This window comes from Phyllobates terribilis, unplaced genomic scaffold (assembly GCF_046119375.1).
Source record: "Phyllobates terribilis strain yellow unplaced genomic scaffold, ASM4611937v1 Scaffold_1__5_contigs__length_1240528914, whole genome shotgun sequence".
In the NCBI taxonomy this organism is placed as follows: Eukaryota; Metazoa; Chordata; class Amphibia; order Anura; family Dendrobatidae; genus Phyllobates; species Phyllobates terribilis.
In genome coordinates, this window is record NW_027362761.1 from 304,015,235 (window position 1) to 304,040,821 (window position 25,587).

General features: G+C 40.5%; 1 protein-coding gene across 1 annotated transcript in view; it reads right to left on the bottom strand.

The window, feature by feature from the left end:
- Positions 1-695: 695 nt before the first annotated feature.
- Positions 696-25,587, bottom strand: part of GCN1 (GCN1 activator of EIF2AK4) — a 69,706-nt gene continuing 44,814 nt past the window's right edge. The window contains exons 30-58 of the mRNA XM_073673395.1: positions 25,268-25,457; positions 22,371-22,441; positions 22,004-22,169; positions 21,673-21,867; positions 21,338-21,584; positions 21,129-21,250; positions 20,934-21,048; positions 20,578-20,757; positions 20,258-20,478; positions 19,962-20,030; positions 19,729-19,867; positions 18,321-18,517; positions 18,088-18,230; positions 17,880-17,997; positions 17,574-17,789; positions 17,328-17,492; positions 16,984-17,145; positions 16,654-16,746; positions 16,416-16,559; positions 15,486-15,755; positions 15,291-15,404; positions 14,973-15,203; positions 14,324-14,517; positions 12,420-12,534; positions 12,206-12,302; positions 11,749-11,897; positions 11,506-11,613; positions 9,731-9,949; positions 696-7,868 (exon numbers count right to left, since the gene is read on the bottom strand). Coding sequence (XP_073529496.1) covers positions 7,743-7,868; positions 9,731-9,949; positions 11,506-11,613; positions 11,749-11,897; positions 12,206-12,302; positions 12,420-12,534; positions 14,324-14,517; positions 14,973-15,203; positions 15,291-15,404; positions 15,486-15,755; positions 16,416-16,559; positions 16,654-16,746; positions 16,984-17,145; positions 17,328-17,492; positions 17,574-17,789; positions 17,880-17,997; positions 18,088-18,230; positions 18,321-18,517; positions 19,729-19,867; positions 19,962-20,030; positions 20,258-20,478; positions 20,578-20,757; positions 20,934-21,048; positions 21,129-21,250; positions 21,338-21,584; positions 21,673-21,867; positions 22,004-22,169; positions 22,371-22,441; positions 25,268-25,457 — 4,576 coding nt within the window. The 3' untranslated portion in view covers positions 696-7,742. The remainder of the gene's footprint in view (positions 7,869-9,730; positions 9,950-11,505; positions 11,614-11,748; positions 11,898-12,205; positions 12,303-12,419; positions 12,535-14,323; positions 14,518-14,972; positions 15,204-15,290; positions 15,405-15,485; positions 15,756-16,415; positions 16,560-16,653; positions 16,747-16,983; positions 17,146-17,327; positions 17,493-17,573; positions 17,790-17,879; positions 17,998-18,087; positions 18,231-18,320; positions 18,518-19,728; positions 19,868-19,961; positions 20,031-20,257; positions 20,479-20,577; positions 20,758-20,933; positions 21,049-21,128; positions 21,251-21,337; positions 21,585-21,672; positions 21,868-22,003; positions 22,170-22,370; positions 22,442-25,267; positions 25,458-25,587) is intronic.

Here is a 25,587-nt window from a genome sequence, read left to right on the forward strand (position 1 = left end):
ATGATTTTTGTGTGATTTTGTTTTCAGCACATTGAACTTTGTATAGAACAAAGTATTCAATGAGAATATGTCATTCATGCAGATCTAGGATGTGTTATTTGAGTGTTCCCTTTATTTTTTTGAGCAGTGTACTTTGCTTCCCCTGCTCTGTAACATGGTGCCTACAAATTGCACTGCATTTTCATGTCGACAGGTTCTCTTTAACCCATTCACCTCTGAAAGCCAAATTTTACAATTCTGACCAGCTTCAGAACTCTGGAACGCTTCAACGAATCCCACTGATTCTGAGATTGTTTTCTCGAGACACATTATACTTCATGATAGTGGTAAAATTTGTTCGATATGACTTGCGCTTATTTGTGAAAATATCGGAAATTTGTCAAAAATGTCACAATTCTCTAAGTTTTAATTCTTCCGCCCTTAAATCAGAGCGTTACGTCACACAAAATAGTTAATAAGTAACATATACCACATGCCTACTTTACATCAGCACAAGTTTTTAAACATATTTTTTTTGTTAGGAAGTTAGAAGGGTTAAGAGTTGACCAGCAATTTCTCATTTTTCCAACAAAATTTACAAAACCATTTTTTTAGGGACCACATCCCATTTGAAGTGACTTTGGGAGGTCTATATGACAAAAATACCCCAAAAGTCACACTATTCTACAAACTGCACACCTCAAAGTCCTCAAAACCACATTCAAGAAGTTTATTAACCCTTCAGGTGCTTCACAGGAATTAATGCAATATGAAAGGACAAAAATGAACATTTTACTGTTTTTCACAAAAATTTTACTTTAGCCCCAAATTCTTTATTTTCACAAAGGTAACAGGAGAAAATGGACCCCAAAATTTGTTGTGCAATTTCTCCTGCGTACGCCAATACCCCATATATGGGGAAAAACTACTGTTTGGGCGCATGACAGGACTCGGAAGGTAAGGAGCAGTTTGACTTTTTGAACACAAAAATGTCTGGATTCGAGAGAGGGCGCCATGTCGCGTTTGGAGAGCCCCTAGTGTGCCTAAACAGTGGAAACCTCCCACCAGTTCCCATTTTTGGAAACTAGACCCCTCAAGGAATGTATCTTGATGTGTGGTGAGCAGCTTGAACACATAGGTGCTTCACAGAAGTTAACGTAGAGCCATGAAAATAAAAAATCAAATTTTTCCCACAAAAATGTTCTTTTAGCTCCAAATTTTTTATTTTCACAAGATAACAGGAGAAATTGCACCATCCAATTTGTTGTGCAATTTCTCCTGAATACACGATACCTCATAAGTGGTTCAAAACTAGTTTTGAGGCACAGTGTAATGCTCAGAAGGGAAGAAGCGCCACATTGGAGTTCAGATTTTGCTGGAATTGTTTGAAGGTGCCATGTCACATTGGCATTGCCCCTGAGGTGCCAGAACAGCAGACACCCCCCATAAGTGATGTCATTTTACAAACTACACCTTTGAATGAATTCATCTAGGGGTCCAGTGAGCATGTTGACACCACATGTACCTCACAGAAATTTATACCATTGGGCGGTGAAGAAAGAATAATTACATTTTTACCGCTAAAATGTTGTTTTAGCCCCGAATTTTTAATTTGTATAAGTGTTAATAGGAATGGACCTATCAGTTTGTTGTGCAATTTCTCCTGATTGCACCAATACCCTACATGTAATTGGGAACTACTTTTGAGGCACAGTACAAAACTCAGAAGGGAAGGAGCGCCATCATTTAGTGCAGATTTTTCTGTTGTGGTTTGCTAGTGTCATGATCCACTGGGAGAGCCCCAGAGTTGCCATAACAGCAGCACCTCCTGCGCGATCATGCTGTGATCAGTCAATCAGATTGACTGACCGATCACAGCGATCTTAATGCGGGGACTGCCACACCTCTTCCTGTGCCGCTCAGCGGTCACTAACAGCTATTGGCCCTGACACCCTCTCATGACGTGCTATGTCCGTCATTGGTCGTTAAGGGGTTAAACAATTCCACTTTTCAATTCTACCACTCACAGTTGGAATAGTTAATAGGGAAGACAATTTACTAACTTACTTGTTACAATGGTGGCTCCTAGGACCACACTCAAATTCACCGAGCTCTGTAAAATAATCCTTTCTCAAATGCCTGTACCGACAGACTGCATGGCGAGAGGCAATAGGAGTGAATAAAACACATGAATTCAATGATTTCCTAAAGGATGTTTAATTTTCCTTCAGGAGCTCCTATGTCCCTTGGTTTCCTGCTTGATGGGGGAGGTGTGTGCTCCTGAAGACTGACAATTCAGACCTGTGCCATGGTCTCTGCTGGTTTGAACTGTAATATCTCCAATGCTGCAAACAGAAGGAGCTTTACCTCCTCAGCACCAGAGGAGCGCAGGGACAATGAAGGAAGCTAGCAGGATCCAGCGATCTGTCTAGCTTCATTTCAACTGCGCACGCTTTGCCTAAGAAACTAGCCACCTCTCAGACTGCAGAGATGGCTGGTAAACGAGGCAACAAGCTATAAACTGAACAATCCCTCCATTCATGAAATCAGAGAGGATTTTTAACCTCAACGCCTGGGAGATTTTTGATTTATTCCCCCTCTTCTTCCAAGAGCCATAACTTTTTTATATATCCATCGATATAGCTGTACGAGGGCTTGTTCTTTGCAGGACAAGTTTCACTTTTGAATGACATCATTGATTTTACCATACAGTGAACTGGACAACAGGAAAAAAATTCCAAGTGCAATGAAATTGCAAAAAAAGTGAAATTCCACAATTTTCTTTTATTTATCATTCTCACTATATGGTAAAACTGATCTGTTAATATGATTCTCCAGGTCAGTATGAGTGTGCAGAAACAAAAAATGTATAGTTTATTTCAGTGGTGAAAAAAAATTCTAAAATTTGTACGAAAAAAAAGTTTTTGCTTGTGTCGCCATTTTCAGAGACCCGTAATGTTTTCATTTTTCAGGATCTGGGGTGGGTGATGGCTTATTTTATGTGCCCTGAACTGATGTATTTACATACACCATTTTGGGGTAGATACGATGTTTTCATCAGCTTATTATATTATATTACAATGTTGTGGCAGCCAAAAAAACACGTAATTCTATGGTTTTGATTGGTGATTTACTCCATTCAGATTAATTTATTTTATATTTTGATAGATTGGACATTTCTGAACGCAGCGATACCAAATGTGTATTTTTTTTTTGTTTTATTATCAATGGGGCAAAAAGGGGGTGACTTGAACTTGTTTTTTTAATTTTAAAAACTTTTTTTTTTCCCCAATTTTCACTTTATGCAAGAGTTCCCTTAGGAGATTTGAAGCTGCGATCGTCTGATCTCCTATGCTATACATAGCAGTGCTTCAGCCCTGATAATGTAAGCAGAAATGACTATCGCCTATGAACGCCAGTCACAAGACGGTGTTCACAGAAGTATCGTAAATGACAGGTACGGGGGTCATGAGCAGGCTACCGGCTGTCATAACAACCCATCGGCGCCAAGCAATCACGTCATGGGCGCGCCGATGTGAGAGCGGAATGATGTTTCCTGCCGGGCGTTAAATCCCGCTGTCAACGACTGACAGCAGGGTTAAACATTTTGACAGCAGCAGGCAGAGCACCATTCCGCCCATAGATGTTAAAGGCACATGACAGCTGATTAGAGAAATTTAAGAAATTAAGACAACCCCATTTAAGATGTGTGTCCCAATACTTTTAATACTTTTATTCATATGAAGTATCTTCATTTGGGCCCCTGAGTGTCTGGGCCATGATATGTTCCAACAGCCAAAGTTATCACATAAGACTATACTTGCCTACCACTGCTAGATGTGCTCTCAGGTTTAAACCATGGGTCGCAATTAATGCTTCTAGATCCATCATTTGAAAGTAAGGCCTCATTCAGACACCAATTTTTAATGTACGTATTCTATCGGGGCATCATTCCGTGGATAGCCATCCAGTGTGTAAGGGAAAATTTGATGCAACCCTTTTTTTCCTTACAGCAGCACAACATACAGAATAATTTTATGTCTTATAATCGTAACTACTGTTGCTTTCAGTTCAGTACATATTGTAAACCTTCTGAATCAGATCTGAAGAAGCCTTGGCCTGATGGCATACAATTATTTTGGGGGATAAAATGTATTCAATCAATACAAGAACAATTCTTACATTTACATGCAGACTTGTGGTTATTCTGGGTATAATCTCCAGGGTATTTACTAATCAAACTTACCCTTGATCCTAACTGAGCACACATTCATACCAGATCTTATGGATCCAAAAACATATTCAAAGGATATGGACCCAATTTGTAGCATTTTTTTTACGTCAATGTATTTTTTTCTAAAATGTATTTTTGCTATAGGGAATCATAAAAAATGTTGACAGTTCGACTTCTAAAGTCTCTGTATATCACAGATACATTGGAGACTTCAGAATGAGTTTATCAAATAAGTTAGTGTGCTTGTCTGACTTTTCTCTCCAGAGCTATCTTCTAAGTTATGTTATAAGCTCCATGGAGCTCAGTGACTTCATGTCCCTGATGGACATTCAGAACACTTATTTGCACGTCCTCAAGTTCTATCATTAGTGGTTTCTCCTCTTTGAAGTTCAAAATAAAAGTTTTGAGTTCTTCACCATAGCTCATTGCTTTTCACTGAGGCCTTGGCAGATGTTGTTGTAATCCCATATCTCGATGAAAATCTGAAGTCTCAGGAAAAAAAACACGAATATGCCAACTTGCTTCAGCTGTATCATCAACAACTGAAGCCAGGATTCTTCTTTCCAGTGCCTTCTCTTCCTGGGGATGCTATTCCATATGTTGGTAGTAAACAGGATGGCTCTCAAATACAGACCACGACGCTACAGTCCTTCCATTCTCTGTTTTTGCCTGAAGATTCTAGGCAACATGGTAGGCGTAATGGAGGCCGTCCCTTTTACCCAATTCCATTTCAGACCCTGTTTTCTATGGACTATGTTCGTCAGCCAAAAGGGACAAGTCCCACCATTACCTTGGATTGTCTCAAGTCTTCTGGTACATAAAGCTCTTTAATGGTATCTTCACTTTTCGGTGATTTGCCAAGGTGGCTCCTTTATCCTTGTTCAGTGGTTGCTTCTGAAAAAGGATGCCAGCCTATAGGGCATTATCATAACCATCCTTTGCGATCTTTCTCCACCAATGGCACTCAAAGGTGGCTGAAGTTTCAATGATCTGTGTGTCTTGCTACGGACCCAGATGCTTCTTTGTGGACATGGTCAACCTCATTGCACCCTCGGATGCCTTCAAGATCATTCAAGTTTGCTCTCACTGGGTCCATTCTTCTCCTTTATTTACAGTGACAGTGTTTTTTCTTTTTTTATGATCTTTCAGACCATGATCTAGGGAGCTGACATCAAATATTTGCCACCATACTTTGAAGTTCTACTTTCGGTGGTGCCAGGCAAACAAGTCTCATGATCTTCTCACTCCCTATTATTCTTTACTTTCTCCAGTTAAAGAAGTTGTCCATTACTTTATATTACCCCCCTAATGTATCCCCCCGGGGCCCCTAAGGATTTTTGCAAATACCTTACGTTGCTTTTTCTGCCAGAGAGCGGCACTATCCTTGGCCGCTCACAGGCATCACGTGACCCTGCGCTGATGTCACAACAAGTGAGGAGTAACTCAGCACTGGGGTCCCCGTGGTGGCTGCTGGGTTGTGGGCGGGGTTACCCGCGGGGTTACCCCCCTTCCCCCACACACACACACACACACATCACACCGCGCGCTTTCCCAATGTATGGGGAGAGGCAGAGCGCACGGTGGATGCCGGGTTTGACGCGGGGGGGACCCCGCCCACAGCCTGGCATCCACCGTGGAACCAGGAAGAAGAAGACCCCCGGCTGCTGCCAGCACTTGTCATGATGTCAGCGGATATCAGAGCCAGCTGTAGCCGGGGCTCAAGTGATGCCTGTGAGCGGCCAGTGATGGCGCCGCTCACAACCAGTATCTGCAACTTAAGCGAATTACAAAAATCCTTAGGGCCCCAGGGAAATACATTGGGGGGTAATCTAAAGTTTGGATGTGGGACTTGCTATTAGATTCTTGAGGGATCAGGCCTCTATCTTATCAATCCATAACAAAAAGAATTTCTGACATCTGTTTTGTCCCTCTACCTCCCATTCAGAGAAGAGATGTGTCTGCAAGCATTTGTCTATCTGTTAGCCATCTCATCTGTCAGTAACTTAGAAATCCTTCATCACTACAGATGGTTGTAGCTGCAAGCTTCCAAGCTTGTTTGATTCTGGCTGTTGCTTCCCATCAGCCATGCTGGAATTTGTAGTTCCACAATATTTGAAAAATTTAGATTTTAGTACAGAGCTAGATGATTACTTGCTGAAGAGTAGAACACAGAGTTACAACCATGATTTCAGCAAATTAGCTAAAAACTGCAAAATTGCACCATGGAGCAGTTACACTTTAGTGACACTAACATTACAAAATGGATACCATAACATGACCTTTTGCTAGCCATTTCTATACACTGTCATACTTGTGACTGATGAGCATTCTATTGTCTGCACTTTGGAGACATTGTCTATACAGAGGTATGTGGCATGTCTCCAAAAAAACATTTTTAGGGTGTTTTTTTTTTTTTTTTTACATCTCAGCCAAAAATCATGGTCCGTTTAGATTAGCAACCAAAGCGTAGTGTTAGATTTCTTTACAGCGCAGAAAAAATGGCTAATTAAAATGTCAAATAAAAATGCCACCAAAAACATTTATGGCAGTTTTAGAAGTATTTAAAAAAGCAGAAAAATGATGAGCAGAAGCCATAAGTATATATAAATTAATAAATTATTCCGGCACACTCTTTACCTTGAGAAATAATTAAAAACTTTGGTTAAATAGGGCATGGATTTTTTTTTTATTCCGAAAGTAATTGTTTTTATCATGTTGGTCTGAACAAATGATCAAATACATAAATGCTGTAGAAGTATTGTGCCATGCTCTACAATCGTATATTTACTCTGTTGCAAAGTTACCACCCTACATGCCCAGCAGCCCCAGCTTAGGAGTGGTAATTTTTCAACAGCTGTTGAGTCACAAGTTGGAGATCAATGGTCTAACAGAAAACTCCAAGCAAATACTATGCCTCGTGCAGAACCTGTAGTATTGATGCATGTCGCTGGGGCGTTTGGTATTCTTGCAATGTTTGTCATGCACCTCTCACTTATGCTCTGCGCTAGACATACCCAGCGTTTAAGTTGTATCTGGAGTGCTGCTTTCATTTTTTTCCTAAAGAGTTGTAAGTTAGAGTCCGTATACCTTCATGCTGCTAATATTATTAGGTTGTATTATGAGCCTAATATTGTGAAATCGGCCTTAAAACTGTTTACATATCATATGTAAGTGGGCAATCTTCATTCTGGTCTCTGCATCTGCCTAGAGATGGGCAGTTAGGGGTTTCCTTCCAGGACATGGTCTTGTATTAAACCAGCCCAGTTCATGCCATTTATCTCAATCCAAAAAGTTAATTTCTATATTTTTGCAGCGCCCAGTAGCAAATTTCTTTTACCACATTGTGTCATTATAGATTTCTAGTGTATTTTTAACAACTCTTGGAAGGGTTTACAGCAATTTATACTTCATTTTGTTCCTTGTTTGGAGAGCCAATAGTATCGGTGCACTATATAATCAGTGCAATTAACAAAAATATCAAAGTAAATTTTCCGTGGTGAAATGCTGATGCAGCCAATAGAGTTTCTGTTCACGTTAGGATCGTTTCATCAATCTGTTCATTGGAGTCAGGCTGCGCTGCAAGCTTCTTCAGGGACCTCCGGTTGCTGTCATTCAGCATGTCTAAGCTGGCAGTGTCCAAAATCTTTGTCACATCCTATGAAAAAACACAGTAACTTAAGAAATTAAAAGTATGTTATTTATATGAAAGAAAACTAAATGATTCCTTTTTCTTATACCAAGGTCAAGTATAGATAAAGATTTAGGCCCTGAATTTCTCGCCAGTGTTGATGATGGGGTGTGTTGAGTTATATGCTCCCGATGCATGTAGAGGTGCATATGCCTTTACATGAAGTAAGATTTCTGGCATAGGGAACGCCACAGCTCGTCATAGATTTGTCAAGCTGCGGCGTCCCACGCCACAGTCAAGGCAGTGTTGGAGAAGTTGGGAGAAACTGGTGTGAAAAGGTCAAAATTCACAAATTTTTTTGTGCAACTTCGAATTGTGCCAAAATGTTGCGACTTTTCAAAGCAATTTACGCCAGAGTTCTGGCGAAATTGCTTTGAAGAATCGGGATTAGGGTAAGACAAGACAGTGAAGTTGTTATAGTCGATGTAGTTAAAAAAAAAAACGTGCAGTTGACTACATCAGATGGTACTGAGGTCTGAGAGCCTGTCCATTAACTGTTCTAAGGCCAAACACAAGGTGGTCTGAAAAAAAAAGCGGACAATTTTCTGGGCCCCTTTGGCCTTAATAACAATAAAGATAAGAAGAAGGGACAAATGACCTAAAGCACTGATCCACAGAAGTCATAAGACTGATTTTTTTTCTAAAAAAGGATCAGTTTGGTGACTGGTAATTTAATGACCAAGTACATGCACTTAAATCTGCCGTATAGGGACACACAACTCAGCTACATGCACACACACAGCTCAGCTACATCAACCACACAGCTCTGCTACACACACACATTCCATATCCTACAACATTTTTCCTTGCAGTTCTCTTAGTGATCAGGAAGGATGTCGTGTCAGCATTCTCCTTGGTCAGAGGAGAGGAAGTTGCCTCTGGGCTATTAAATGCACTTTTTAGCAAAATTATTTTCTTTTATCTCCTTGTGAGGTATGAACTTTGTGAACACAAATCAGTTATCAGAGAATGTGAAGTAATATTGATTCACTTTACTGTGACGTGTGGGTATACTAGCAGTGACTGAGCAATAATGCTACTCCTCCGACTATTGCTATAAAGCGTGAAGCAATATGAGGAGCGATATACTCTAGAGGAGGACAGTATATGGAACCTATTATTCCTCAAAACCTGAAACGCTGCTACAGATTTATATAAAATTGAAAAACCTGGATTAAAGAATCGTCATACCAAAACAAATTGGAGCATACAATCATTTGCAAGGGTAAACAACCTTTTGGAAGACATAAATGTAAAAACATTACAAAAATCACTTTTCAGTTTTATTCAGCAATGGTAAATTTACTTATGCACCCATCAGTCACAACATTTAAACTAAGAGCTCGTTCTGATAAGAGTGTACACGGTCAGTGTCTGCAATAGACCAATTGTAGCCAATGTTCTAGTGGAGCCCCCCACATAGCCCTCTTAACAGTATAATGCCCCCCCACATAGCTCTCCAAACTGTATAATGGACCCCTACACAGTATGATCACCCCAATGAGTTTAATGTACTCACTGATTTAAAAAATAAAACAACGAATCGCCTCTACCCCCATTTCCCCGCTACTTAATTCTCTGCAGCATGTTTCCTGAAGCTCTGCACAGCCTGTGCAGTGTAGTAACGTCATCGTGCCCGCTGCGCTGAGACGGAGGAGGGAGCTGATGGCTCTCTGTTCCATCACTGCTTTCAACTGTATCTGCATGCAGACACAGAGCTCCTGATTATAGATTTAATGTGTGCTTGTCTCAGTCCTGGTTTTAGCTCACAAATACTTAACTGATGATTGCCATGTGAATGAAACTTGGCTCTTTAAGTAGATACGTACCTGGAAAACGTTGTTGCCAAGTCTTAGTTTCAAAAGGTTGACTATGGCCTGGTCACTGTATGCCCGGACACTTGTGTTTTTGTCTTTCGTGTTGTCTAGTAGCACTTTGAGAATTGGCTTAATTGTTTGTGGGTCTAGTGGAGGCAAGTGGTCTTTGTTGGCCCACCAGATCATTTTTTCAGCTATTAGCTTAATATCACTTGATGGGTTCTGGAGACACTGTAGGAAAAAACACAAAATCATAGTAATACAGTTCTTTTAAGTAACAAATAATGAAGAAGCTTACATGTACATATCTTCAAAAAAAGACAAGATGGGCCCACTTACTAATGCCTGAAATATACACACAGAGATTTATCAAGCTAAATGTGATGTCTTGCACCAAAATTTTATGGGTTTTAGACACAAGTGGTGTGAACTTTGACTAGTCAATCTAAAAATACACCAGATTTATCAAATATGAACCACTATGATAAATCAAGTGCATTTCAAGACTGTGTAAGTTAAGTTTGCATGGTCTAGTATTTAAAATGTATGCCCCATTATAATATATATAATACAATGTAATGAAGGGGGGAGGGTGGGGAAGCTGCAATCCACTGCTTTTCTCATGCAGTCATGTTCAGCTACCTAACAGAGGAGCTCCCCTGGACCAATTCAACAAGATAGAAAAACTTCTTATTTGCTTATTTCTAACCAGGGAAAAAAATAAATCCTAAAAATTGTATTCTGAATGATTGCTCGGAGGCTCAGAATTCCAGTAATAATGCGGAGAAGTAAAGTTTATTGCTTATAAGAACACAATTATAGCTAAGCAATAGTGAGAATATTTCTTTTGGGTATTGCAAAGTGAAGGCATCCCTGCTTATTACATGGTTACTGATGCAGGAAAAATATATTCTTGTACCGTGTTAGCCAGTAGATAGCAAAATATTAAATTTGAGAGTCCTCAGTGGTTGATACCTTTTTATGGCTAACTGAAAAGATGGTAACAGCAGCTTTTCAGACTACTCGGGTCTCTTCATCAGGCATAGCATAACACAAAATCTGAAGAGTCACTTGTCTTATCTATTGCATTATTCCAGCGTCCTGTTGCGTATAAATGTGTGACTCTTCAGATTTTGTGTTATACTATGCCTGATGAAAGACGTGAGTAGTCTGGAAAGCGGCTATTTGTTACCATCTTTTCAGTTAGCCATTAAAAGGTATCAACCACTGAGGACTCTCAAATTGTAACATTTTTCATTGTTATTGATGAGATCAGCTATGCTGAAAAGTCTCACAGTGATTCTAATGTAAGATTCCCTCACACAATTCTCCTGAGACACATCCAGTGGGTAGACAGAAGCAGTATGTACCCTTCCCAAGAAATATGGTTGGCACCCTGGTTTAACAGGACCAGATGACCAGCTAATGTGTCTGAGGCCTCCTCATAGATGATGTTTTTGTCCTCCCGAGAAAAATACTCTGCCAGAGGTGTCAGGCACAGGCTTACTTCACTCTCCCCATGCCAAGCGTTTACGTGTTTTGGGGTGACCAGTGCTTTATCCCTTTACAGACATCTTTCGGATATCTATAGTTCAAGTGTCTTTTCCATGACAGGTGCATTTCATCTGTCCATTCTATACTCAAAATTAAACATAAGTAAATGTACATGTTCCCAGAACTTTTTAATAAATTATACATCTAAAATATCATCCACAGAACAAAGACTACACATTTCAAGGAGATAACATTTGGTGTGATACATTTGAATATTTTCTTTCTATGCCTACCTTTACTAATAGGGTTACCAGTTTAGCTGGAAGGTTTCCATTTTCGGCATCAATGTAATGTTTTATAAGGTAACCAATTCCTCTGATTCCACTGACAGCAATGGGAATCTACGAAAAAAACAAGAACCCATAGGTATCATAACACCAAAAATGTTCTCAACTTCTTACTAAAATAAATTAATAGCATGTCAGTGCTTCTAATTAAATTTGCTTCTACATTTTCAGACTCCATATTTTTCTTACCCTATCTGCTGTTGAGTTGCTGTGCACCATAGACTCAACATTACTACAGTACTTTGCTGTGCATAGTTTGCTTGCTGCAACGTTTATGGCCACAGAAAGAGCCATGCTTCTCCCATGCCTAACCATCCAGTCAATTCCAGTAAAATCAGCTGTATAAAAATAAATAAAAATTAGGCATATAAAGTGTCCCACGCAAATAACTGTCTTAGGATAAATTACTTGAGCTTAGTGACATGCGGTTCCTAGTTACTGGTCTCCATGTAGAACTCTATACATTGAGGGTAGGAGCTCCAAAATCTCTGCATCCATTGTAAAAGAAATGACTGTCACAACAAATAATGCCAAATCTCACATTATTGTTTGTGTATTATAACTGGGGTTACATTATACTGCTATGGCTCGTTATGTGAATATTACAACCACATACATCAAAAATCTGCTGGGCGGATCTACAAACCTAGGAGATGCTGCTGCAAAACTACAGGAAGTTCATCTTCTGGAAGATAAGCACAAATTTCTCCAAGACAGCCAGCAGATGCCATGCGTGTAGCATCCTGGAAAAAGAAGTAAATGATGGGAAAATGTTGCATCTATCAAACCCTATAAGAATAGTACAAATATAATATTATATATAAATATATATCATATATATATCATATATATATCTCTACCTCATCGTGTCCCAGCATCCCTATCAACATGGTCACATAGTTTTTCCGTATTGCTGCATCCATCTTTCCTCCACCTCCTTGGATGATGAAACGTACAGCTTGAAGCATGGTTTCCCTACAAATAATACAAATAAGTTAGTATACAGTACAGACCAAAAGTTTGGACACACCTTCTCATTTAAAGATTTTTCTGTATTTTCATGACTATGAAAATTGTACATTCACACTGAGGCATCAAAACTATGAATTAACACATGTGGAATTATATACTTAACAAAAAGTGTGAAACAACTGAAAATATGTCTTATATTCTAGGTTCTTCAAAGTAGCCACCTTTTGCTTTGATGACTGCTTTGCACACTCTCGGCATTCTCTTGATGAGCTTCAAGAGGTAGTCACCGGAAATGGTCTTCCAACAATCTTGAAGGAGTTCCCAGAGATGCTTACCACTTCTTGGCCCTTTTGCCTTCACTCTGCGGTCCAGCTCACCCCAAACCATCTCGATTGGGTTCAGGTCTGGTGACTGTGGAGGCCAGGTCATCTGGCGTAGCACCCCATCACTCTCCTTCATGGTCAAATAGCCCTTACATAGCCTGGAGGTGTGTTTGGGGTCATTGTCCTGTTGAAAAATAAATGATGGTCCAACTAAACGCAAACCGGAGGGAATAGCATGCCGCTGCAAGATGCTGTGGTAGCCATGCTGGTTCAGTATGCCTTCAATTTTGAATAAATCCCCAACAGTGTCACCAGCAAAGCACCCCCACATCATCACACCTCCTCCTCCATGCTTCACGGTGGGAACCAGGCATGTAGAGTCCATCCGTTCACCTTTTCTGCGTCGCACAAAGACACGGTGGTTGGAACCAAAGATCTCAAATTTGGACTCATCAGACCAAAGCACAGATTTCCACTGGTCTAATGTCCATTCCTTGTGTTCTTTAGCCCAAACAAGTCTCTTCTGCTTGTTGCCTGTCCTTAGCAGTGGTTTCCTAGCAGCTATTTTACCATGAAGGCCTGCTGCAAAGTCTCCTCTTAACAGTTGTTGTAGAGATGGGTCTGCTGCTAGAACTCTGTGTGGCATTGACCTGGTCTCTAATCTGAGCTGCTGTTAACCTGCGATTTCTGAGGCTGGTGACTCGGATAAACTTATCCTCAGAAGCAGAGGTGACTCTTGGTCTTCCTTTCCTAGGGCGGTCCTCATGTGAGCCAGTTTCTTTGTAGCGCTTGATGGTTTTTGCAACTGCACTTGGGGACACTTTCAAAGTTTTCCCAATTTTTCGGACTGACTGACTTTCATTTCTTAAAGTAATGATGACCACTCGTTTTTCTTTACTTAGCTGCTTTTTTCTTGCCATAATACAAATTCTAACAGTCTATTCAGTAGGACTATCAGCTGTGTATCCACCAGACTTCTGCACAACACAACTGATGGTCCCAACCCCATTTATAAGGCAAGAAATCCCACTTATTAAACCTGACAGGGCACAACTGTGAAGTGAAAAACCATTTCCGGTGACTACCTCTTGAAGCTCATCAAGAGAATGCCAAGAGTGTGCAAAGCAGTCATCAAAGCAAAAGGTGGCTACTTTGAAGAACCTAGAATATAAGACATATTTTCAGTTGCTTCACACTTTTTTGTTAAGTATATAATTCCACATGTGTTCATTCATAGTTTTGATGCCTTCAGTGTGAATGTACAATTTTCATAGTCATGAAAATACAGAAAAATCTTTAAATGAGAAGGTGTGTCCAAACTTTTGGTCTGTACTGTATATGTAAAACCCATTGAGTAAGACCCCCCCTCCCCACCAGACATTTAATGTATCTTACTGTATACATAGCAGGATTCAAATACGAAACTTTACATGCATCAGATGAAAACCACCTGTGAAATAATAGATTACCTAACACCAGAGTCTTCACACATTCGAATGATATTCAGCAGTTCTGTGAAGAGCGGATCAACCTTTGTATGGATAACTATGAGTTTGCCCAGGGCATCTGCAGCCTTGAGACGTACAGCACGATTTGTATCTTGCAGAGCTTTAGTAAAAGTGGTTTGTAGTTGTGGCAAGAAAGGTTTTAATGCAATGCCAACCTAGATAAACAGAAGTGAATAAATTATACATACATTACAACAAGAGTTAAAGGCAATCTGTCATGATGAAAATTAAATCTGATCTTCGTGCAAAATGTTATAGAGCAGGAGAAGGCTATCAGATATACATTTTTGTAAATTTTGCATTTTATTCCCTGAAATCTTTGATATTTATATGCAGATAAGTTCAGTGGGCGGTCCTATACAGAGATTGACAGTCTTCCCTGTATGACTGTGCATGTAGAGATAGCTGTCAATCACTAGTAGGACCGCCCACTGGACTCTTACACACCAACTCCAGGGATTTCAATGAATAAAATACAAGTCATACTGAATCTTTTTGCATCGAACCAATATACCATTCTGCTCAGCTTCTCCTTGTTTTAAACCATGCTGTCCACGGATCAGACCAAATGTATATTGTGACAAGTGTGTAAATGTTAGACTGCCCTTACCTTGGCCAGAAGAAGACTCAGTGTTTCTAAAAGAGCTACTTTCACACTCCAGTTGAACCGATCTCCCAGTATGCGAATTAAAGGTCCAGTGATGCCTATCACAGAAGGCTGTAGAGCTTGTGCAGATGTCAGTTTAATGACCAAGCCCAATGCCTTGGTGGCCTCTTCTTTCTGATCCGGATTCCCAGTAAGAACACCTTCTCTCAGCACTGGTAAAATCGATGTGACGCCCTAAAATCATACAGAAAAGATTAAGGCCAGATTTCAAGACAAAATCAGTACAGGTAATTTATTACAGCCAGACTGTCATTCTTGTACCTTTTTTGGGATACAGAATCCAGGCACATTCTCTCCTTTGGCATCATTTCCCACCATGCGTATATCTCTATAAAGATCATCAATCAGAGACAGCTGGCTACCAGCATCCAATTTCTACAGACAAGAGAAAGGATAGTGAGATTACAATTAAAACGTCACTGCTAGCCCTGCACATAACGTGGCTTTCATACTCACCTTAGTAATAGCATTTAGAGCGTCCCAGCTTTCATTCAGAACCACACTGTTCGTGTCATTAAACAACCGTATAAGTCCAGAAATCAAGCTCCTGAGATGAGTCGAGTAGTCGGCTCTTGTTTTTGCACAGTAGATATGCACAATAATTACTGCTGCTTGACGCATTCCAACATCAGAACTGCGGGTGGCTTCCAGTAAATCTTCGATTACGATCCTCTGACCAACATCATCTTCCACAGACAAGATAACGGCTTGACAGTTTGCTAGTTCCTAGAAGATGAACATAATACAGTGATTGAAAGAAAAGATTCAAAATAATTACAAAATCAAGAAGATATCTTGTTTTTAAAAGAATATGGATTTTATGGCCATTTACACAATAAACGTTTTAAAGAGGATGTCTGATTATTTGTTTTCTCCTCCCCAGCTTCCTATTTGCTAGGGAGTAGTGGACTCCTGACTAACAGTTCAGACCATCGCTGCACCACTGACCTTAACCGTGTGCCCCGCAATGCTGCAAGTGGTAGCAGCTTTGCCTCTGCAGCATCGTCGGAGATCAGTGGAGCAAGCTTCAGAGCAGTACTCACAAGCTCTTTCCAATAGATCTTGTAAATGTGGCCCTCCTTGCCGAGGAGACCAGCCACCATTGGTAACCTTGGCAATGAGCAGTAAACAATATAACAAAATATCCCACAGTATAGGATAACAAAGAAATGTTTTAATATGAAGTAAATTTTATCCATTTAGTATAACAATAACCCTATAAACCTTTAAAAAAATCTATAAGTCAATGAAGTGCTTTTCATTATTATTGAAAGCACTCTACAAGTAATGCAGATCTAGATGCCAGTAACAATGCCCCATGGGACTAACGCAAGCATGAGATGAATGTACAGTCAAAACCACTTATAAATCAGCAAGACAACTGACCACTTGCTCATTCTCTGTTCCTAATTGTGCTTTTAATGCTGACATGACAGCAGGAAGGATAACATTCAGATGTCTAGTCAAGGCATCACCCGCCACTGATGAAAGGAACGCCAACACACGAGTGTTCACTGGGGGACTTGTTAGCTATGAATAAAAGAAAAATATAAATAAAAAAGTAATTGGCGCCAACAAGGTAACGTAAGCCTGTTATCTGTAGTTTATTCCAAACGCAACATACCTTAGGAACAAGGTATGGAAGTACAACACGACTCTTCACTGCCATGACCTGCTTGAGTCCGTCCAAAGCAGACTCTGACATTTCTTCATTATTCTAAATAGGAAAAAATATAATGATGTGAATATCTTAAAAATTATTTATTAAACAGTATAACTACTATAGTATACCAAAGTATTTTCCTAAAGTGCATATAGCTATAATAGCTTTGGATTTTATACAGCTGGACTGTTTTTAAAGGGGTTGTCAGGTCTAAAATGAAAAGTCTGCAGTCACACAGAGTCACACCGGACAACCCCTTTAAGGTCTGTAACTCATTTGAATTTTGGTTACCAATTGCTCTAGTAAATACGGCAAAATGTCCTCCAGGGCTTGGTGACCAACAGTAGAGTGCAACTGCTCAAAGGTTTTGGCTGCAGCTTCTCGAACTTCTTCAAGGGGATCACATAATGCTTTTCTCACAGTCGGGACAAGGGACTCCGAGAAAAAGAGAACCTATAGGTAGTAAAAGAGTAAATAGTAACTGGACAAGATCTTAGTTTACTGCTGAGAGCCATGTGGATAAAAAACATTTTGACAGATGCTGGTATTTTTTTATTATTAATATTATTGTGGCCATTATTACCATCCCACAGGAAATTTGAAATATTAAAAGAAAGCACAGAAGATAAACTTACAGCATCTCTGCTCGTTGATTTCATAATCTCACTCAAGCCTATACACACGCCCTGCCTTTCGTCACTCTTATCAGACCTAAGACCATCTTCCAAAATTGGAATGATCTCTGGAAGTATTTTTTCCCCAAGTTTTCGGACAAGGTCTCCAAGCGTTCTTGCAGCAATCTAAGGCAACAAAAGTCTTATTTAGCACATCATACATGATATATTTTACCATTAAGGACACAGACCTTTGAAGGCGCTCACCGTTCTCTTATCTGCGCAAGTACTGGCTAGAAATCCTAGCAGTAATGCAAAGAGAGTAGGTAGGATTTCTCTAAGGGTGCGTGGTGTGTTTGAAACCACTATCTTCCAAACGTGAAGAGAAGCCTGTCGAACTACTAGCTGGGTGTCTGAGCGTCCCATGTACAATCCAGCAAGAACACGGTTTCTTCTTTCAGCTCCAAGGGCAGAAATGATGGCCTAAAAAAGGGGTAGTAACTTAAAATGTTATAGTGAAACTTTTCTTTTAGGAAAAGTGTGTAGAATTCAGTCAAGGCAACTGAAATTTACCCTTGTGGACTGAGCAGTCCCAAAGTTGTCATCTTCGGAAGCAGTTTCTGTTGTCATTTTACCAGTCACTCCAGATATATGAAATAGAAGGTCACCAAGAAGCTGAACAGAGCTGAATCTGATGGCGAAAAGAACACACGGGATTGTTTATGTGACAACATATTACACATCCCACTTGTGGTCATTTAGGAATTTGTACTGAATTTACCGAATTCGCCAAAGGTCATCAAACAGACCCTGCTCCAACTGAGGCAGGAGAAGAGCAATAGCTGTCTCGGCGTACATGGTGATTATTCTTTGACCCGCACGCAAGGCTGTGTCACGCACAAACTCATTTTCATCGGCCAGAGCCTGTAATAAGAATTTTTAACTTAGAAAAGGCAAAAACTGTCCCCCCCAAAAAAATACCCAATCTCATTTACAACATGGGAGGGATCCTACCTTTAGAATACAGGGTATGATTGGCCCAACGTATGGTGTAAATTTATCCCCAAAAGTAATTGGCAGGTAAATGAACATCATGATATAACCATCACGGACGTGGGGAGCAATATCTACTTTGCTGGCTGTTGATACTATTTCTGGCATCAGTTTTTCAAGTTTCTCAACACCTAATCCTGCCATCACTTCTGAGAGACCTGAACGACACATGACAAGCATTAAGTGATGTTATTTTCTTTTACCATAAAATTAAATCATAGAATTAATTCACATAATTATCACTTACTATATAATCTAATAACTTATTCATAAACTGTAAGCGCCACCAACATTCCCGTGATTTCAATGCTTTACCAACAGAAAATGTATTTTACAATATACTATATGTGACGACACAACAATTAATCTTAATTATGCCAGACGTATATTTTCAGTAGGCCAAAAGACAGACTATTGATCATACAAGTCTGAAAGTTGACTCTTGAATTGATGTTTGTGAATTGTTGAATGGCTGCTGTTTACCTCTTATATCAGCTCCTACAGTTTATTGTACGGCTATTCTTGGAGGACAGGGACGCAAGGTCATTGAACAATTGATGTTTGCTAATATGTTGATTACCCATTGTATAAGTCCATGTAGCTTGTTGACTTGCAAATGGTGAAGGCCGAACTATGCAGATTGATTAATACTCAAACAATGAGAGTTAATCTCATCCCACCTTCCCCCTGACCTGTAGATAATGGCCTGAACGACAGCTGTGGGTATAAAAAGGATCTATATCCTTCTGCAGAGACACTCTACAGAACAGCAGCCAGGACACCATGGTTCCATCAAGAGGGACACAGATTTAACATTCTACAGGATGCCAGGCTAAGGGACCACGGCCCTAGCTGAAAGAATACAGATCTGCTTCATTGATCATCACTGAACCCATGGAGACGTTTAAGGAAAGGTTGGGACTTTACCCCCATGAAGACGTTCGGAGAAGCCTGGTTGGGACCCTTTAGTCACCTGGCCCACGTACCTCAATTGACTGTCAGCTTCCTAAGCTTGTCTTTACCTCCTATCTGTGGGTGCCCGCCAAAAACACGGCGCCACTGGTGGAGGTAGTCGGCCTTGGAAGCCCCAAAGACATAGCTGCTCTAATCCTGGCGAGTCAGCGGAAGGGTGAGACTCTGTAATTTGCACCATCTTGGGTATTTGCTGGGACTGTTCTATATGTTTTATTTGGTTGGTGGCTCAGTAAAGTATTGCAACACTGTTTTACCTTCACCCTGGGTTGTCTGAGTAGTAGCCTGGTCCATGTGGTCTTTCTAAAGACAGCCGGGCAAGCGGACGAGAGCACCCACTGACCCTAGTGTCTCCACACTATACATTGTGTACATCATGATATGCTACAATGCTTACCTTGAGCTGCACCCGAACGATCCACTGAACTGTAGTCAGACGCCAAGGTGTCCATCAGCCAAGGCAGCAAATCCTGGAAGCACGACTCCCCTGTTCCCTTCACCATTGCACCCAATGCCTTAGCAGCCACGGTGCGAACCTGACCAGTGATAACACATTTAGTATTAGTAAAGTGTTTATATCAGATTATTATATAAGGGAATCAATAGCACCAACCATCCTGTAAAACTTACTTCGGGAACCGGGTCTATCAAAGATGCCTTAAGTCCAGGTATGACACTTGGGAGGTATGGAGCCAGATCCTGAACACAAAAAAATTACATCAGTCTTCTATGCAAAGGTATATAAACTCATTTCAGTTCATACACCGTCATCTTCAGCGCATGGTAAAACATTTACAGGTGTAAGATTTACAACTCTAGTCACGTTATAAAAGGACACACACAAAAATAAAAGTATTAACTTTTTCTGATATATTGCACCATTTCTGCCCACCATTGTTTAGAATAATCTGAAATAAAGCTACTACCTTCTGGTCAGTTAGGGAGTACATGTTTCCGATAATCTGGGCCGCCATTTTCCTAGTATCTGTGGAGCGATCCTGGAATGCCCGCTGTACTATGGGCATAATCAAGGCTAAAGAGGGAGCGTCAATGAAGTGTACAAATTTTGTATCCAGCAAGGTTTGCAGGCACTTCTGTGTCATTCTTGAGGGATCGGTAAGTGCATCCAGCAATATCGGACAGATCGCTTTAAAAATATAAATAAAATTATTACTGGTTCAAAAAAAAAAAAAGAGAAACTTACTCCCAATGAATAAAACTGGCATAATAATATCACTCCACTCACCAAGAATTTCTGGATTACGAATTACTGAGCCGATCTGGCGCAAGGCTTGTTGACCGGCTTTCTGCACCTTCACATGAGAGTCTGTAAGCACTTCAGTGAGTTTGGGCACGATATTTGGCAGACAAGATGACAGCTGCTTTGGAGCACAGTATGCCATAGCTCCTAATAACTCCACAGATCCTTAAAGCAAGCAACCAAAATAGGAAAATCACCATCAGGACTGCACTACTCAGCTCTCAATGATTAATACACTCGATATAGAAAAATAACAGCAAATAGAATGGCAGATGGCTGTGGAAATCCCACAGATTTTGGCTCCGTCATAAACTAGCTAAAATTGACATGTAGAAAATTACCAGCTTTGGTTCTCCAGGATTCTTCTTCAAGAGCCACCAGAAGTGACGGCAGTACAAGCTTCACACCGTGGGCACTCAGATTACTCATTACTGCCTTAGCACATTCATCTGCAGCCTAAAACAAGAAACAATATTATATTTAACAGGTAATATATGTATCATTATTTTACACATCCATGTCTGGTCACCACCTACCTCTCGCACATACTGGTTTCCATCACCAAAGCACAGGAGGAGATGAGGTAACACGTGAACCACATATGGCTCAAATAACTTTCCAAGCATATTGCAGAGCATCTCAAAGGCAAACAAAGCCCCTGGGAAAGAAGAAAAAGACTGTATTAAAACCTTGGCACAAAGGTTACATTGAGTCTTGGAAAACATTTAAAGAAACTATTTCTTACCCTCCCGGCGCCGGAAATTCTTTTTATCTTGAATAGCCTCTGTTAGTGTGGTCATCATTTCTTGCTGCTTCAGGGAAAGAATTCCCAATCCCTTTACTAGCCCTGCAAGACCATATGCCGCACCTTTGCGTTCTGCATATTTATCAGACTCTAGAAGAAGGGTCATAAGCTTCTGGATCATACTGCCAGCATCCTCCTTGATAGCGGGCACCAAGGGTGGCAGACAGCTGGCAACAGATTCCTGAACCTGTGCAGGAGTATGACCAAGGCGAGATATCAATGAAGATAGTACAGAAAGAAAACTACACAATACAAAGATTGGTAAAGAAGAATACCTGCTGTGATGGAGTGGAGAGTGCAGCAATTAGTTTCGCCACAATTGGTTTAACTTTAGGATCACTTTTGTCCAAGTGCTTTGCCAGGGAGCCCATAAGAATGACAACGCTTTGTCGAACAGCATCATAGCTGGCATCATTTGGAGCGTTTTTCAAAAATTCTTCAAACACCGGCAATAAAGAGCCAACACTATCCTGAAAAACAAAAAATGACATATTTTACCACAAAGTTAATGAATTGGATTATTAACAAACACAGTCTGCTAAATACAGACCAAAATACTACCAGCAACAGTACAAAATCTGTACATTATTTCATCTACAATCTCACCTTGCCATGTGTGTTTAGTGCAGACAGCGCAGCATCCAGCATGCATTTTCTGACATCAGGGTGACGATCATTAAGTGCATCAGGGACAAAGAACTGGAAAAGAGGCTTAATTTCTGAACTGTCTAAGTACTGAGCAAGCTGGTTCAATGCCAGAGCTACGCCACACCTAAGATGGGGAATGAAAACATTGGAACAAAGTTTGTAGCTGTAAAGACATGAAAATAAAAACATGACACACATACATAATATATACATATGTATATATATACACATATATACAGACATACAGGCACACACACATATACAGACAGACATCTTTCTAGACAGATATATAGAAGTATCTGGAAATATAAAGAGATCTAACTACCTTGCTTCAAATTGGTCAGGAGGAGATTCTGAAATCACTCTTCCCAAAGCATCAAGTATAGGAGGTGGTCTCTAAAACAAAGAGTACAAAATTAAAGAAGATGTCGCCACAATTTTTTTCCCCATAAATGTCCTAATTACTAGTGTAATTATGTGTAAGTGGATTGCTATACTTAGCGATCACTATCTTTTGCGGTTCTGGTAAGTGTGAGTTGCTTAAGGCCCCGTCACACTTAGCGACGCTGCAACGATCCCGACAACGATACGACCTGTCAGGGATCGTTGCTGCGTCGCTATGTGGTCGCTGGTGAGCTGTCAAACAGGCAGGCTCACCAACGCTCAGGGGAGCAGCGACATCGTGGAAAGAATCTTTCCACGATGTCCTGCTCCTGGTTACCAGCCTGCTGAAGCAGGAGCAGGCTGGTAACCATGATAAACAGCAGGTTACTAGGGGCACACGCGCACCTAGTAACCCGCTGTTAATCATGGTTACCACTCTGCTATGGTGAGCGGGAGGTTACCGCTCACTTTAGCAGGCTCGTAACCATGATAAACAATGGGGTTACTAGGTGCGCGTGTGCCGCTACTAACAAGATGTTTATCATGGTTACCAGCCTGATCGCTGCTCCCGCTGGTCACACACAGCGATGTGTGCTGACCAGCGGGAGGGCAACGACCAAAAAATGGTCCAGGACACTTTGCAGCGATCAGCGACCTCACAGCAGGGGCCTGATCGCTGCAAAGTGTCACACATAGCGACATCGCTGGTGAGGACGCTGTTGCGTCACTAAAACCGTGACACAGCAGCGATCTCGCTATGTGAGACGGGGGCTTTAGTCTATTTGAAGGTCACGTGGACAATATAGATATATATTTGGATTTCTTCAAGGTTTTTGGTGTTACCTGTGAGGTTTTGCACCCATCTTCAAATCCTTTTGCTATATTGCTCGTGCTGCACCTTTCTTTCTTGCCATATATATATATTTATATATTCACCCACATAATTACATAGGTAATTAGGAGTTTATGAAATAATAATTTTAAGTCTAAATCACTATGCAAACTTTACTATGGGATAAACTGAATTTACACATAATTTACAAAATCCTGAGAAACCAACGACTTTCTCAACTTTCAGGGGTCTGCCAAAAGCTTAGTGTCTGCTGTTATTGAAATAAAAATGCACATATCAAGCGTAAAGAGTAAATGTGAAGTGTGTATATAAGAATATGTTTGCAGTAATAGAAACAGATGGGTCATCAACCATATGTGTAATAAAATTGATACCGCTGATAATTCATCAGCTCTCCTTCCGTGCGTGCTTCACCGGCCGATGCGCCAATTAAGAGACAACACATACATGAACTCTGCTCACAGACTAACGAGCTATATCTCGAACCATCAGGTACTGTGAGCAAAATACACTCTTTTCTATGCTTTCAAACTCCAAATTAATAAGATCTGTTTAACGAGCGCTCAGGAAATGAAAACAGCACAGCCTTGTATGGTGTATCCAGGATTTCTAATGTATTAGCACAAGTAGGCACTTTATTAAATAGTGTCACAGACAAAGGAAAAGTTTCCTCTGTACTATGAGCAAATAGGAAATTTAGGGGCTTGAATAGAAATGTGAAACTTCCCCACCCATCAGTGTTACTAGATCACCACTACACAGAAGTTACAAGACAAAATGAATACCACATACTCAAAATGCAATCTGTTCTCTCACAGGTACTCATCCTGAATCATCAGATATTTTAGCAACAAGAAGTACACATAAGTGTACATGCAAATAGGTCAATTTGCAACACTCTGCCCTTTATATTTATTGCACTGAATGTAAACAACCTTAAGACTTCATTAGGCCCTAATCAGGCTACGGCTTGACCAATACTGCAGCACGGTGGCTCAGTGGTTAGCACTCCAGCCTTGCAGCGCTGGGGTCCTGGGTTCAAATCTCACCAAGGACAACATCTGCAAGGAGTTTATATATTCTCCCCGTGTTTACGTGGCTTTCCTCCGGGTACTCCAACAAAATACTGATAGGGAAAATAGATTGTGAGCCCCAATGGGGACAGTGCTGATATTGTCTGTAAAGAGCTGTGGAATTATGTGCTATATAAGTGAGTAAAATAAATAAATATACCAAGTGGCAGGATTATCATTGACATTGAACTTTGTAAATATATACATATTTATCTTTTATAGAAGGTGTCTAATCTACCTCTATATTATACCATATTAATCGCAATACATTGTATCAATTTTATTACACATATGGTTGATGACCCATCTATTCCTATTAGTGCCAATATATTCTTATTTTCTAATCTTTGGTTTTAACCTAGTGGCAGGTGGATTTGCCACATTTTTTGCTGCTTGTGAAGTAGACAGAATTTAGTGCCTTTGTGGATATATTGAGAAGTGTGTATATATGCATTGTGAGGCTTGTAACCTCTCAGCCCATCCAAGGTTCAGTAAGAATATCCTTACTTCCTGGCAGGGCCCAAGAATGCCTACTAGTGATGAGCGAGCGTATTCTGTTAACCCTTTCGGAGAGGATGCTCGAGTGCTCGCCGAGTATCTTCGATGTGCTCGAATGTTATGTTTGAGCCACTGTGTGTGCATGATTTGCGACTATTTGACAGCTTTAATACATGTGAGGAATGCCTGTTTGTTAGGCATTTCTCACATTTATTAAAGCTGTCAAACAGTCGCAAATCATGCACACACAGTGACTCTAACATAACATTCGAGCACACCGCAAATACTAGGCGAGCACCGGAGCATCCTCTCCGAAAGGGTTAACAGAACACGCTCGATCATCACTATTGACTACACATACTACTATTCCATTCTTCCAAAATAAACTGTTCGTTTTCACCAACATAAACTTACATAAAGCTTCTCATGATACAGCAGGATTAATTTCGTCATGACCTCAGAGGCCTGATGCCGATATGTGGCGACTGCATGAGAAAGCGCCTCAGCTCCTGACTGTCTTATTGCGTCTTCATGATGAATCACATCTTTAATTAGTAAGGAACACAGGTCGGGTCGTAACTTTAAGTCCAGCGTTTCCCAAAAACTAAAGAAAATCACAAAATATAAGTCCAAACAACATATGTGAGACAAAAAAAAACCTATTAAATAACAGGAGTAATATTCACATGGCTAAGAGCTCACTGTGCGCTGGACTGCAATGTAGAGGGGTCTGT